This window comes from Salvelinus namaycush, chromosome 31 (genome assembly GCF_016432855.1).
Source record: "Salvelinus namaycush isolate Seneca chromosome 31, SaNama_1.0, whole genome shotgun sequence".
Taxonomy (NCBI): domain Eukaryota; kingdom Metazoa; phylum Chordata; class Actinopteri; order Salmoniformes; family Salmonidae; genus Salvelinus; species Salvelinus namaycush.
The window spans coordinates 397,513-413,371 of record NC_052337.1 but is presented as its reverse complement, the minus strand read 5'-3'; the positions used below and the strand labels follow the sequence as shown (position 1 = coordinate 413,371).

The window sequence follows — 15,859 nt, the reverse complement described above, 5'->3', positions numbered from 1 at the left end:
ACCTGGGTACCCTACAGAGACAACACATTACACTGGTACATCTGGGTACCCTACAGAGACAACACATTATACTGGTACACCTGGGTACCCTACAGAGACAACACATTACACTGGTACACCTGGGTACCCTACAGAGACAACACATTACCTGAGTACCCTACAGAGACAACACATTACCTGGGTACCCTACAGAGACAACACATTACCTGGGTACCCTACAGAGACAACACATTACCTGGGTACCCTACAGAGACAACACATTACCTGGGTACCCTACAGAGACAACACATTACCTGGGTACCCTACAGAGACAACACATTACCTGGGTACCCTACAGAGACAACACATTACCTGGGTACCCTACAGAGACAACACATTACACTGATACACCTGGGTACCCTACAGAGACAACACATTACACTGATACACCTGGGTACCCTACAGAGACAACACATTACACTGGTACACCTGGGTACCCTACAGAGACAACACATTACACTGGTACACCTGGGTACCCTACAGAGACAACACATTACACTGGTACACCTGGGTACCCTACAGAGACAACACATTATACTGGTACACCTGGGTACCCTACAGAGACAACACATTACACTGGTACACCTGGGTACCCTACAGAGACAACACATTACACTGGTACACCTGGGTACCCTACAGAGACAACACATTACACTGGTACACCTGGGTACCCTACAGAGACAACACATTACACTGGTACACCTGGGTACCCTACAGAGACAACACATTACACTGGTACACCTGGGTACCCTACAGAGACAACACATTATACTGGTACACCTGGGTACCCTACAGAGACAACACATTACACTGGTACACCTGGGTACCCTACAGAGACAACACATTACACTGGTACACCTGGGTACCCTACAGAGACAACACATTACACTGGTACACCTTGGTACCCTACAGAGACAACACATTACACTGGTACACCTGGGTACCCTACAGAGACAACACATTACACTGGTACACCTGGGTACCCTACAGAGACAACACATTACACTGGTACACCTGGGTACCCTACAGAGACAACACATTACACTGATACACCTGGGTACCCTACAGAGACAACACATTACACTGGTACACCTGGGTACCCTACAGAGACAACACATTACACTGGTACACCTGGGTACCCTACAGAGACAACACATTACACTGATACACCTGGGTACCCTACAGAGACAACACATTACACTGGTACACCTGGGTACCCTACAGAGACAACACATTACACTGGTACACCTGGGTACCCTACAGAGACAACACATTACCTGGGTACCCTACAGAGACAACACATTACCTGGGTACCCTACAGAGACAACACATTATACTGGTACACCTGGGTACCCTACAGAGACAACACATTACACTGGTACACCTGGGTACCCTACAGAGACAACACATTATACTGGTACACCTGGGTACCCTACAGAGACAACACATTACACTGATACACCTGGGTACCCTACAGAGACAACACATTACCTGGGTACCCTACAGAGACAACACATTACCTGGGTACCCTACAGAGACAACACATTACCTGGGTACCCTACAGAGACAACACATTACCTGGGTACCCTACAGAGACAACACATTACCTGGGTACCCTACAGAGACAACACATTACCTGGGTACCCTACAGAGACAACACATTACCTGGGTACCCTACAGAGACAACACATTACCTGGGTACCCTACAGAGACAACACATTACCAGAGACAACACATTACCTGGGTACCCTACAGAGACAACACATTACCTGGGTACCCTACAGAGACAACACATTACCTGGGTACCCTACAGAGACAACACATTACCTGGGTACCCTACAGAGACAACACATTACCTGGGTACCCTACAGAGAAAACACATTACCTGGGTACCCTACAGAGAACACACATTACCTGGGTACCCTACAGAGACAACACATTACCTGGGTACCCTACAGAGACAACACATTACCTGGGTACCCTACAGAGACAACACATTACCTGGGTACCCTACAGAGACAACACATTACCTGGGTACCCTACAGAGAAAACACATTACCTGGGTACCCTACAGAGAACACACATTACCTGGGTACCCTACAGAGAACACACATTACCTGGGTACCCTACAGAGAAAACACATTACCTGGGTACCCTACAGAGAAAACACATTACCTGGGTACCCTACAGAGAACACACATTACCTGGGTACCCTACAGAGAACACACATTACCTGGGTACCCTACAGAGACAACACATTACCTGGGTACCCTACAGAGACAACACATTACCTGGGTACCCTACAGAGACAACACATTACCTGGGTACCCTACAGAGACAACACATTACCTGGGTACCCTACAGAGACAACACATTACCTGGGTACCCTACAGAGACAACACATTACCTGGGTACCCTACAGAGACAACACATTACCTGGGTACCCTACAGAGACAACACATTACACTGATACACCTGGGTACCCTACAGAGACAACAACCAGGTCACTCTAGACCACAAAGTATCCTTATGTACAGCTCTCAATGACAACACACACACACACACACACACACACACACACACACACACAGCTCTGAATGACAAGCCCAGTACTCATAAAGGACAGAGGAGACTTATTCAGTGGCTGTATTAATCACCGTTTGTAGTGGAGAGTGAGAGCTTGCCACCAGTGGCACTATAACTGCAGCCTCAGCAACAGTAAAAGCCAAATTGCCTTGACTACTTTACTTTAGACATCAGTCGATGATCTTCTGAGGCAAGTACAGTTGAAGACAGAAGTTTACATGCACCTTAAATGTGTGGACTGGTTGAAAAACGAGTTTTAATGACTCCAACCTAAGTGTATGTAAACCTCCGACTTCAACTGTATAACCTCATTAGGTCTGACGGTGGTTTCTGGCTCCCTCTTTTCCGCGTGTGTGTGTGTGTGTGTGTGTGTGTGCGCGTTTGTGTGTGTGCGTGCGTGTGTGTGTGTGTTTGTGTGTGCGCACATACTCACCCGTACTTGTCGGCTAGTTCCTTAGCGTGCTTCTCCTGCACCTCTCTCTGGTCCGCCAGGTCTGCCTTGTTGCCCACCAACACAATGTCTGGGTTCTCACAGTACGCATTGGCCTGCAGCTGGCCTGGGGACAACATGGAACAGTTAACATTGGCCTGCAGCTGGCCTGGGGACAACAGTTAACATTGGCCTGCAGCTGGCCTGGGGACAACATGGAACAGTTAACATTGGCCTGCAGCTGGCCTGGGGACAACATGGAACAGTTAGCATTGGCCTGCAGCTGGCCTGGGGACAACATGGAACAGTTAGCATTGGCCTGCAGTTGGCCTGGGGACAACATGGAACAGTTAGCATTGGCCTGCAGCTGGCCTGGGGACAACAGTTAACATTGGCCTGCAGCTGGCCTGGGGACAACATGGAACAGTTAACATTGGCCTACAGCTGGCCTGGGGACAACAGTTAACATTGGCCTGCAGCTGGCCTGGGGACAACATGGAACAGTTAACATTGGCCTGCAGTTGGCCTGGGGACAACAGTTAGCATTGGCCTACAGCGGGCCTGGGGACAACAGTTAACATTGGCCTGCAGTTGGCCTGGGGACAACATGGAACAGTTAACATTGGCCTGCAGCTGGACTGGGGACAAAATGGAACAGTTAACATTGGCCTACAGCTGGCCTGGGGACAATATGGAACATTTAACATTGGCCTACAGCTGGCCTGGGGACAACAGTTAACATTGGCCTGCAGCTGACCTGGGGACAAAATGGAACAGTTAACATTGGCCTGCAGCTGGCCTGGGGACAACAGTTAACATTGGCCTGCAGTTGGCCTGGGGACAACATGGAACAGTTAACATTGGCCTACAGCTGGCCTGGGGACAACAGTTAGCATTGGCCTGCAGCTGGCCTGGGGACAACATGGAACAGTTAGCATTGGCCTGCAGCTGGCCTGGGGACAACATGGAACAGTTAACATTGGCCTACAGCTGGCCTGGGGACAACAGTTAACATTGGCCTGCAGCTGGCCTGGGGACAACATGGGACAGTTAACATTGGCCTGCAGCTGGCCTGGGGACAACATGGAACAGTTAGCATTGGCCTGCAGCTGGCCTGGGGACAACAGTTAACATTGGCCTGCAGCTGGCCTGGGGACAACAGTTAGCATTGGCCTGCAGCTGGCCTGGGGACAACAGTTAACATTGGCCTACAGCTGGCCTGGGGACAACATGGAACAGTTAACATTGGCCTGCAGCTGGCCTGGGGACAACATGGAACAGTTAACATTGGCCTGCAGCTGGCCTGGGGACAACATGGAACAGTTAACATTGGCCTACAGCTGGCCTGGGGACAACATGGAACAGTTAACATTGGCCTGCAGCTGGCCTGCGGACATCAGTTAACATTGGCCTGCAGTTGGCCTGGGGACAACAGTTAACATTGGCCTACAGCTGGCCTGGGGACAACATGGAACAGTTAACATTGGCCTGCAGCTGGCCTGGGGACAACAGTTAGCATTGGCCTGCAGCTGGCCTGGGGACAACAGTTAACATTGGCCTACAGCTGGCCTGGGGACAACATGGAACAGTTAACATTGGCCTGCAGCTGGCCTGGGGACAACAGTTAGCATTGGCCTGCAGCTGGCCTGGGGACAACAGTTAACATTGGCCTACAGCTGGCCTGAGGACAACATGGAACAGTTAACATTGGCCTGCAGCTGGCCTGGGGACAACAGTTAGCATTGGCCTGCAGCTGGCCTGGGGACAACAGTTAACATTGGCCTACAGCTGGCCTGGGGACAACATGGAACAGTTAACATTGGCCTGCAGCTGGCCTGGGGACAACAGTTAACATTGGCCTGCAGCTGGCCTGGGGACAACAGTTAACATTGGCCTACAGCTGGCCTGGGGACAACAGTTAATATTGGCCTGCAGCTGGCCTGGGGACAACATGGAACAGTTAACATTGGCCTGCAGCTGGCCTGGTGACAACAGTTAGCATTGGCCTACAGCTGGCCTGGGGACAACATGGAACAGTTAGCATTGGCCTGCAGCTGGCCTGGGGACAACAGTTAGCATTGGCCTGCAGCTGGCCTGGGGACAACAGTTAACATTGGCCTACAGCTGGCCTGGGGACAACATGGAACAGTTAACATTGGCCTGCAGCTGGCCTGGGGACAACAGTTAGCATTGGCCTACAGCTGGCCTGGGGACAACATGGAACAGTTAACATTGGCCTGCAGCTGGCCTGAGGACATCAGTTAACATTGGCCTGCAGCTGGCCTGGGGACAACAGTTAACATTGGCCTACAGCTGGCCTGGGGACAACATGGAACAGTTAACATTGGCCTACAGCTGGCCTGGGGACAACATGGAACAGTTAACATAGTGAACATGGAATTACAAAAACACCACCCTTTATATTCTGTCTCTCTTTTGGGACATCGCTGTGTGTCCTCATATCGTCATTACATGTCAAGTGCCTGTATGTCCTCACACTCATTCTGTAGTTTCCTAGTCACCTCTTCCTACATCCTGTGCTGAATGTAAAGCCATCGTGACTAGCGTACCAGTTTAGTAGTACTACTCCCTGATGAAAGCAGCTTTCTGGCAAAAACATTGGCTAATTAATCCAAGTATTGCAGCGGAGTAAGAGAATGTGAAGCTAACTTATTTTGTCCTGGGGGGGGTCTGGACTTCTGCTAATTAAGGTGTGTTTGTTTCCTTCTCCAGAAAATAGTTTACTACTAACCTTTTGCATACTTCCTAGATCAAAAAGGCCCGAATGACTACAGTATTGATTCATATGAACCCCCTGAGGACCTGCTTGCTCTTCCAATACCTTCCTTATAACGAGACCGTCTTGTTTTCAAATGCCAGGCCGTCATTGTCAATAAGAATTAGTTGTTAATTGACTGGTTAAATAATTAACGTAACGGAGGAAAACGTTGTAATTCTATTCAATTCAATAAGTCAATTGACTCGATCCCCCAACCCTGGCCACGTTCTGTTCCCTCAGGACTGGGTGTGTGTGTGTGTGTGTGTGTGTGTGTGTGTGTGTGTGTGTGTGTGTGTGTGTGTGTGTGTGTGTGTGTGCATATGGGTATTTGTGCGTGTGTGTGTGTGTGTGTGTGTGTATGTGGTGAGTGTGTGTGTGTGCATATGGGTATTTGTGCGTGTGTGTGTGTGTGTGTGTGTGTGTGTGTGTGTGTGTGTGTGTGTGTGTGTATGTGGTGAGTGTGTGTGTGTGCATATGGGTATTTGTGCGTGTGTGTGTGTGTGTGTGTGTGTGTGTGTGTGTGTGTGTGTGTGTGTGTGTGTGTGTGTGTGTGTATGCATATAGGTATTTGTGCGTGTGTGTGTGTGTGTGTGTGTGTGTGTTACGTACTCATCCAGTTACGGACGTTGAGAAAGCTCTGTTGGCTGGTGAGGTCAAACATCAGCAGGAAGCCCATGGCATCTCTGAAGAAGGCTGTAGTCAGGCTCCGGAACCTGTGAGGGCATGGAGGTTAGTAACAGCAGGATCGTGTTGGTTCGATTCCCACATGGGGCCACCTGTACTGAATATATATGCCAATGGAGACAGTTCTTTAATTAAGTCGCTTTTGGGATAAAAGCATTTGCCAAATGACAATTGTTTTTGCTGTTTCAAGATTGCCAGTGTGGCTTCCAGCTTGCAAGTGATTCAATTCTCAAATTAGAAATTATCTTTCAATTTAGAGAACTGAGAATGTCCTTCTGGCATACAGAAGCTCCTGGCGGAGCGGAGCGGTCTAAGGCACTGCGTCTCAGTGCTAGAGTCGTCACTACAGACGCTGGTTTGATTCCAGGCTGTATCACATTTGTGATATTTGTTCTTAACTGACTTGCCGAGTTAAAATAAAGGTAAAAACTAAATAAACAAATAAAAAGTATAAACATACTATATAATACCGCTGATGAGTCATCAATACATACTATATAATACCACTGACGAGTCATCAATACATACTATATAATACCGCTGATGAGTCATCAACACATACTATAGAATACCACTGACGAGTCATCAATACATACTATATAATACCGCTGATGAGTAATCAATACATACTATATAATACCACTGATGAGTCATCAACACATACTATAGAATACCACTGATGAGTCATCAACACATACTATAGAATACCACTGATGAGTCATCAAAACATACTATAGAATACCACTGATGAGTCATCAACACATACTATAGAATACCACTGATGAGTCATCAAAACATACTATAGAATACCACTGATGAGTCATCAACACATACTATAGAATACCACTGATGAGTCATCAAAACATACTATAGAATACCACTGATGAGTCATCAAAACATACTATAGAATACCACTGATGAGTCATCAACACATACTATAGAATACCACTGATGAGTCATCAAAACATACTATAGAATACCACTGATGAGTCATCAACACATACTATAGAATACCACTGATGAGTCATCAAAACATACTATAGAATACCACTGATGAGTCATCAAAACATACTATATAATATCACTGATGAGTCAACCGCTGCCTCCCAGTGTGTCTATTGTGTCTGGTACCAGAAAACGTATACGTGTCAGAAGTATCCCAAATGGCACCCTATTCCCTATGTAGTGCACTACTTTTGACCAGGGCCCATAGAGATCTGGTCAAAAGTAATGCACTGTATAGGGCACAGGGTGCCATTTGTGACGCAAACTCAGTTGGTCTCATTGATGCTGTGTTCTCTGAGGGGGTTATTTTTTTCCCCCCCAGATCGAAAAGACAATTCAGGTTTCTGTCAGGTACGTTACGGAAGGGGTCGCAGCCGTTAGCAACACAGGTAGACTCTCTGAAGATGTTTTTACATTGTTAAGGCTTGTCAAGAGGCCTTGTAGAACTACATCAAGTCGTCATTCTCACAAGGCAAGAGGGAGTGACACGTTGAGAGAATCTCACGTTGTGAGAGCTTGAGATATACTGTAGTTAAACAAGGTCCGTTTTTTAAAATTAAGAACCTAAAAAACTGAATTGCAGCAGTGGTTTGTCTAAGATTCCGTGCTCAGCGGAGCTAAAAGGAGAAGAGCACATAGCAACGTAGGTACAGTACTTCTATCAATTCCTCTTTTTTGATACCGCGTTAGAAACGTTAGCGTAGCCCGTTAGAAACGTTAGCGTAGCCCGTTAGAAACGTTAGCGTAGCCCGTTAGAAACGTTAGCGTAGCCCGTTAGAAACGTTAGCGTAGCCCGTTAGAAACGTTAGCGTAGCCCGTTAGAAACGTTAGCGTAGCCCGTTAGAAACGTTATTGTAACCCGTTAGAAACTTTATTGTAACCCATTAGAAATGTTATTGTAACCCATTAGAAATGTTATTGTAATACAGTACCTCTCCTGTCCAGCCGTATCCCAGAGCTGGAGGTGAACTTTAAAAGTCTTCCCTGTGGTTCCATTGGGGCCCGACGCTGTGTACACCTGAAAAACACACACACACACACACCTAAGACCTAAGGTGCCTGATCTACTCGTCATCTATCCAGGGCAGGCGTCTGGCTTCAAAATAAACAGGAGACAAAACCTGTTTTGAAGGCGGTGTTGCCAAAAGAGAATAAACCTGTTATCTTGGGAAAGGAAAATTACTTTTGGCTGCAGAATCCAAAGAAAATGCTGGAACAATTGAAAAGATAAAAACACACTGTATTCAATAGGAGAATCAGAGAAACCGAACCGTGTCTGTATGAGGGAACTGTGAGGGAGGAAAAAAATCACAAGACAGAATGTTGACTAACAGTCCTGCTTTTCTTTACATTGTAAATATATGTATTTTGCATTCACGGACATCGCAAGGGGAACATTAGCATTTTATCCCTCTGTCTAGCTGTTAGCCTACTGTCATGTATTCCTGGATGACAAATGCTAATGCTAGCCAGTAACCATCCAATGTCATGGAGACCTATCTGTCTGAGGAGGGCCTCAGACTCAGAGGACCATCACTAAAAACAGCAGACAGGGATCATAGTCCACGTTGTTCCTGCGTCACAGCATCGGACACCTCTTTCACCTGATGGGATGGTTCACAGATCTCACGTCTGTGTGAAACACACCAAAAAAAAGGGTCAGATTTACAAATGCCTCAGGAAGATACTGACCTCTTTTCTCAAGCCCCTAAAAAAAAAATGTAGGAAAAGGTTTTGGTTGAAAAAGGTATTTATAAACACAAGAGCCCCTTTGCTCTACTGTCTCCTAGCCCTTTAAGAGATGTACGCTTTCTCTCACATTTACAGCATCTTACATCTCATTGACGGTCCTACTGGACCATTTACAACAGATCAATGTACATCTCTTTGATGGTGTCTACTGTCATAGATCATAGTTTAGATTCACAGTGATAAGTGTTTGACTGGAGAGATTGTGACTCCAGTGCCCAGAATGAAGTACAATGGACTGTAGTCACATGGCTTAACAGTGGCAGAGGTTTATCCTCTCTCTTTAATTTAAACTTTACTAGCTCTACTTTCCCTCCTCTTCCCATGTCTGAACAGCCCGGTAAGGCAACTTGACAAGCATTGAGATAACAGAGTGGTGGTCTTAGGAGGAAATGGTGATAACTTCAATGGCTGCATACTGATTCTCCACCCTCTCCAATCTCTCCAATCTCCACATCATGGATTTAACAAATGGTGGTAAGTCCCTACAGCCAAGGCTTAATTCAATACAATGCTTTTTAAATGCATGACGGGAGTGTGCAAGTGCTCCCTTTGAGACAGGTGTGGAGAATGGGGACGCAGTCTCAGTGAGTCTGAAGAAGAGCTGGGTTGACGAAGGAAAGGCAGGACGATACTCATAAACATCGCGTTCGCATGTGTGTGTGTGTGTGTGTGTGTGTGTGTGTGTGTGTGTGTGTGTGTGTGTGTGTGTGTGTGTGTGTGTGTGTGTGTGTGTGTGTGTACTTACCACTCTCTTTTCCCTGAAGTCTATTCCCACCGTGGTGATGAACTTGGGGTTGAACTTGTTGTCTGTGTACCTGAAGAGGAAAGTAGTATTAATATAATAATAATAATAATAATAATAATAATATTATTATTATTATACACTACATGACCAATAGTATGTGGACACCTGCTCGTCGAACATCTCATTCCAAAATCATGGGCATTAATAATTAGTTGGTCCCCCCCCTTTGCTGCTATAACAGCCTCCGCTCTTCTGGGAAGGCTTTCCACTAGATGTTGGAACATTGCTGCAGGGACTTGCTTCAATTCAGCCACAAGTGTATTAGTGAGGTCGGGAACACTGATGTGGGCGATTAGGCCTGGCTCACAGTTGGTTTTTACAATTCATCCCAAAGGTGTTCGATGGGGTTGAGGTCAAGGCACACTTAACCAGCATGGCTACCACAGCATTCTGCAGCGATACGCCATCCCATCTGGTTTGCGCTTAGTGGGACTATCATTTGTTTTTCAACAGGACAATGACCCAACACACCTCCAGGCTGTGTAAGGGCTATTTGACCAAGAAGGAGAGTGATGGAGTGCTGCATCAGATGACCCGGCCTCCACAATCACCCGACCTCAATACAGTTCAGATGGTTTGGGATGAGTTGGACAGCAGAGAAGGAAAAGCAGCCAACAAGTGCTCAGCATATGTGGGAACTCCTTCAAGACCGTTGGAAAATCATTCCAGGTGAAGGGTCACAGACAGTGTTCACCAGCAAAGTACCCTCACCACATAACATCTCCTCCTCCTTGCTTTATGGTGGGAAATACACATGTGGAGATAATCCTTTCACCCACACCGCGTCTCACAAAGACACGGCAGTTGGAACAAAAAATGTTCAATTTGGACTCCAGACCAAAGGACAAATTCCCACCGGTCTAATGTCCATTGCTCGTGTTTCTTGGCCCAAGCAAGTGTCTTCTTCTTATTGGTGTCCTTTAGTAGTGGTTTCTTTGCAGCAATTCAACCATGAAGGCTTGATTCACACAGTCTCCTCTGAACAGTTGCTGTTGAGATGTGTCTGTTACTTGAACTCTGTGAATAATGTATTTGGGCTGCAATTTCTGAGGCTGGTAACTCTAATGAACTTATCCTCTGCAGCAGAGGTAACTCTGAGTCTTCCTTTCCTGTGGCAGTCCTCATGAGAGCCAGTTTCATCATAGAGCTTGATGGTTTTTGCGACTGAACTTGAAGAAACTTTCAAAGTTATTTTCCGTATTGACTGACCTTCATGTCTTAAAATAATGGTGGACTGTCGTTTCTCTTTGCTTATTTGAGCAGTTTTTGACATAATATGGACTTGGTCTTTTACCAAATAGAACTATCTTCTGTATACCACCGCTACCTTGTCACAACACAACTGATTGGCTCAAATGCATTAAGAAGGAAAGTAATTCCACAAATGAACTTTTAAGAAGGCACAACTGTTAATTGAAATGCATTCCAGGTGACTACCTAATGAAGCTGGTTGAGAGAATGACAAGAGTGTGCAAAGCTGTCACCAAGGCAAAGGGTGGCTATTTGAAGAAATCTCAAATATAAAATAAATTTTCATTTGTTTATCACTTTTTTTTTTTTGGTTACTACATGATTCCATATGTGTGATTTTTGATGTCTTCACTATTACTCTACAATGTAAAAAAAATAGTACAAATTAAAAAAAATACCCTTGAATGAGTGTCCAAAACGTTTGACCGGTACTGTATACAGATCCATGAAGGTATCAAATCGTGTTGAAAGGGAAAGATGCACATCCCTAATAACTAGTTGTGTGTACCTGTATAGAAACGTTGTCTTCCCTACTCCAGAGTCCCCCAGAGCCAGGAGCTTGATCAGGTAATCATAGTCCCCTTCAGTCATCGTGCTGACTGCGCTGAACCTGGAGTAAACAAAACAAGAACAAGTCATTTTTTTAAAAGGTATTTGGTATGACTCCACTGGGGGGATTAAACCAACAACTTTCCAATCTCTGGGGGAGACACTTTAACCACAAGGTCACTGAGTACATGAAGTTAGACAGCGGATTCATCACAGCCTGTCTGACACGTTCATACATTCATTCATATAGTTGAAGTCGGAAGTTTACATACACCTTAGCCAAAAACATTTAAGCTCAATTTTTCACAATTCCTGACATTTAATCCTCATAAAAATTCCCTGTTTTAGGTCAGTTAGGATCACCACTTTATTTTAAGAATGTGAAATGTCAGAATAATAGTAGAGAGAATTATATATTTCAGCTTTCATCACAATCCCAGTGGGTCAGAAGTTTACATACACTCAATTAGTATTTGGTAGCGTTGCCTTTAAATTGTTTAACTTGGGTCAAACGTTTCCGCAAGCTTCCCACAATAAGTTGGGTGAATTTTGGCCCATTCCTCCTGACAGAGCTGGTGTAACTGAGTCAGGTTTGTAGGACTCCTTGCTCGCACACACTTTTTCAGCTCTGCCGACAAATTTTGTATGGGATTGAGGTCAGGGCTTTGTGATGGCCACTCCAATACCTTGATTTTGTTGTCCTTAAGCCATTTTGCCACAACTTTAGAAGTGTGCTTGGGGTCATTGTCCATTCGGAAGACCCGTTTGAGACCAAGCTTTAACTTCCTGACTGATGTCTTGAGATGTTGATTCAATATATCCACATCATTTTCCAGCCTCATGATGCCATCTATTTTGTGAAGTGCACCAGTCCCTCCTGCAGCAAAGCACCCCCACAACATGATGCTGCCACCCCTGTGCTTCACGGTTGGGATGGTGTTCTTCGGCTTGCAAGCCTCCCCCTTTTTCCTCCAAACATAACGATGGTCATTATGGCCAAACAGTTCTATTCTTGTTTCATCAGACAAGAGGACATTTCTCCAAAAAGTACAATCTTTGTCCCCATGTGCAGTTGCAAACCATAGTCTGGCTTTTTTATGGCGGTTTTGGAGTAGTGGCTTCTTCCTTGCCGAGCGGCCTTTCAGGTTATGTCGATATAGGACTCGTTTTACTGTGGATATAGATACTTTTAGTGTGGATATAGGACTCGTTTTACTGTGGATATAGATACTTTTAGTGTGGATATAGGACTCGTTTTACTGTGGATATAGATACTTTTAGTGTGGATATAGGACTCGTTTTACTGTGGATATAGATACTTTTAGTGTGGATATAGGACTCGTTTTACTGTGGATATAGATACTTTTAGTGTGGATATAGATACTTTTAGTGTGGATATAGGACTCGTTTTACTGTGGATATAGATACTTTTAGTGTGGATATAGATACTTTTGTACCTGTTTTTTATCATTTTTTATTTCACCTTTATTTAACCAGGTTGGCCAGTTGAGAACAAGTTCTCATTTACTCATTTACCTGGCCAAGATAAAGCAAAGCAGTGCAACACAAACAACAACACAGAGTTACACATGGAATAAACAAGCGTACAGTCAATAACACAATTGAAAAAGTCTATATATACAGTGTGTGCAAATGAGGTAAGATACGGCAGGTAAGGCAATAAATAGGCCATAGTGGCAAAATAATTACAATTTAGAATTAAACACTGGAGTGATAGATAGTTTTCTCCAGCATCTTCACAAGGTCCTTTGCTGTTGTTCTGGGATTGATTTGCACTTTTCGCACCAAAGTACGTTCATCTCTAGGAGACAGAACGTGTCTCCTTCCTGAGCGGTATGATGGCTGCGTGGTCCCATGGTGTTTATACTTGCGTACTATTGTTTGTACAGATGAACGTGGTACTTTCAGGCATTTGGAAATTGTTCTCAAAGGATGAACCAGACTTGTGGAGGTCTACAAAAAATGTTCTGAGGTCTTGGCTGATTTCTTTTGATTTTCCCATGTTGCCAATCAGAGGCACTGATCTTGAAGGTAGGCCTTGAAATACATCCACAGGTACACCTTCAAATTGTGTAAATTGGCCTATCAGAAGCTTCAAAAGCCATGACATCATTTTCTGGATTTTTCCAAGCTGTTTAAAGGCACAGTCAACTTAGTGTATGTAAACTTCTGACCCACTGGAATTATGATACAGTGAATTATAAGTGAAATAATCTGTCTGTAAACAATTGTTGGAAAAATTATTTGTGTCATGCACAAAGTAGATGTCCTAACTGACTTGCCAAAACTATAGTTTGTTAACAAGAAATTTGTGGAGTGGTTGAAAAACGAGTTTTAATGTCTCCAACCTAAGTGTATGTAAACGTCCGACTTCAACTGTATATATTAAAGAGATCAGAATGCTGATGTAATTATTTACTTTGAAAAATGAAAAGAAAAGAGTTAGACGGGATAAAGACGGGGCATGAACACCGGAGAGCAACAACTAGTCTGAAGGAACGTCTTGACCAGAGACCTGACACATCATTAATGTGTTGAAGTCTGAAGGAAGGTCCAGTCCGGCATGAGATATGACAGCTCGTCTCTTTTCATAGTGTTGGCTGTTTTATACATCTCACGTAGCCTACAGTGAAATGAGTTCCTTAGTAACAGGACCAATCATTGTCAACCTATAAAACCAATCATGTCACAGCCCAGACTGACCTTACACATTGAATTAAATCAAATCTAATTTTATTGGTCACATACACATGGTTAGCAGATGTTAATGCGAGTGTGGTGAAATGCTTGTGCTTCTAGTTCCGACAGTGCAGCAATATCTAACAAGTAATCTAACAATTCCACAACAACTACCTAATACACACAAATCTAAGTAAAGGAATGAATAAGAATATATAAATACAAATATATGGATGAGCAATGACAGAGCGGCATAGGCATAGATAGTATAAAATACAGTATATACATATGAGATGAGTAATGTAAGATATGTATACATTATTATATATATATTTTTTGTAAACATTATTAAAGTGACTAGTGTTCCATTTATTAAAGTGGCCAATGATTTGAGAGTCTATGTAGGCAGCAACCTCTCTGTGTTAGTGATGGCTGTTTAACAGTCTGATGGCCTTGAGATAGAAGCTGTTTTTCAGTCTCTCGGTCCCTGCTTTGATGCACCTGTACTGACCTCGCCTTCTGGATGATAGCGGGGTGAACAGGCAGTGGCTTGGGTGGTTGTTGTCCTTGATCTTTTTGGCCTTCCTGTGACATCAGGTTCTGTAGGTGTCCTGGAGGGCAGGTAGTTTGCCCCCGGTGATGCGTTGTGCAGACCACACCACCCTCTGGAGAGCCTTGCAGTTGTGGGCGGTGCTGTTGTCGTACCAGGCAGTGATACAGTCCGACAGGATGCTCTCGATTGTGCATCTGTAAAAGTTTGTGAGGGTTTTAGGCGACAAGCCAAATTTCTTCTGCCTCCTGAGGTTGAAGAGCGCTGTTGTGCCTTCTTCACCACACTGTCTGTGTGGGTGGACCATTTCAGTTTGTCTGTGGTGTACAGAGGAACCTGAAGCTTTCCACCTTCTCCACTACTGTCCCGTCGATGTGGACAGGGGCGGTGCTCCCTCTGCTGTTTCCTGAAGTCCACAATCATCTCCTTTGTTTTGTTGACGTTTAGTGAGAGGTTGTTTTCCTGACAACATCACTCCGAGTGCCCCTTACCTCCTCCCTGTAGGCCGTCTTGTCGTTGTTGGTAATCAAGCCCACTACTGTTGTGTCGTCTGCAAACTTGATGAATGAGTTGGAGGCGTGCATAGCCACGCAGTCATGGGTGATCAGGGAGTACAGGAGGGGGTTGAGAACGCATCCTTGTGGGGCCCCAGTGTTGAGGATCCGCGGAGTGGAGGTGTTTCCTACCTTCACCACCTGGGGGGCCAGGAACCAATTGCACAGAGCGGGG

General features: G+C 45.0%; 1 protein-coding gene across 1 annotated transcript in view; it reads right to left on the bottom strand.

Annotated features, from left to right (window-relative positions):
- The window catches only part of LOC120026029 (ras-related protein Rab-27B-like), a 52,611-nt gene that overhangs the window by 10,423 nt on the left and 26,329 nt on the right, over positions 1 to 15,859 (bottom strand). Inside the window, exons 2-6 of the mRNA XM_038970807.1 lie at positions 11,840 to 11,941; positions 10,021 to 10,090; positions 8,456 to 8,541; positions 6,444 to 6,547; positions 3,059 to 3,182 (exon numbers count right to left, since the gene is read on the bottom strand). Coding sequence (XP_038826735.1) covers positions 3,059 to 3,182; positions 6,444 to 6,547; positions 8,456 to 8,541; positions 10,021 to 10,090; positions 11,840 to 11,922 — 467 coding nt within the window. The 5' untranslated portion in view covers positions 11,923 to 11,941. The remainder of the gene's footprint in view (positions 1 to 3,058; positions 3,183 to 6,443; positions 6,548 to 8,455; positions 8,542 to 10,020; positions 10,091 to 11,839; positions 11,942 to 15,859) is intronic.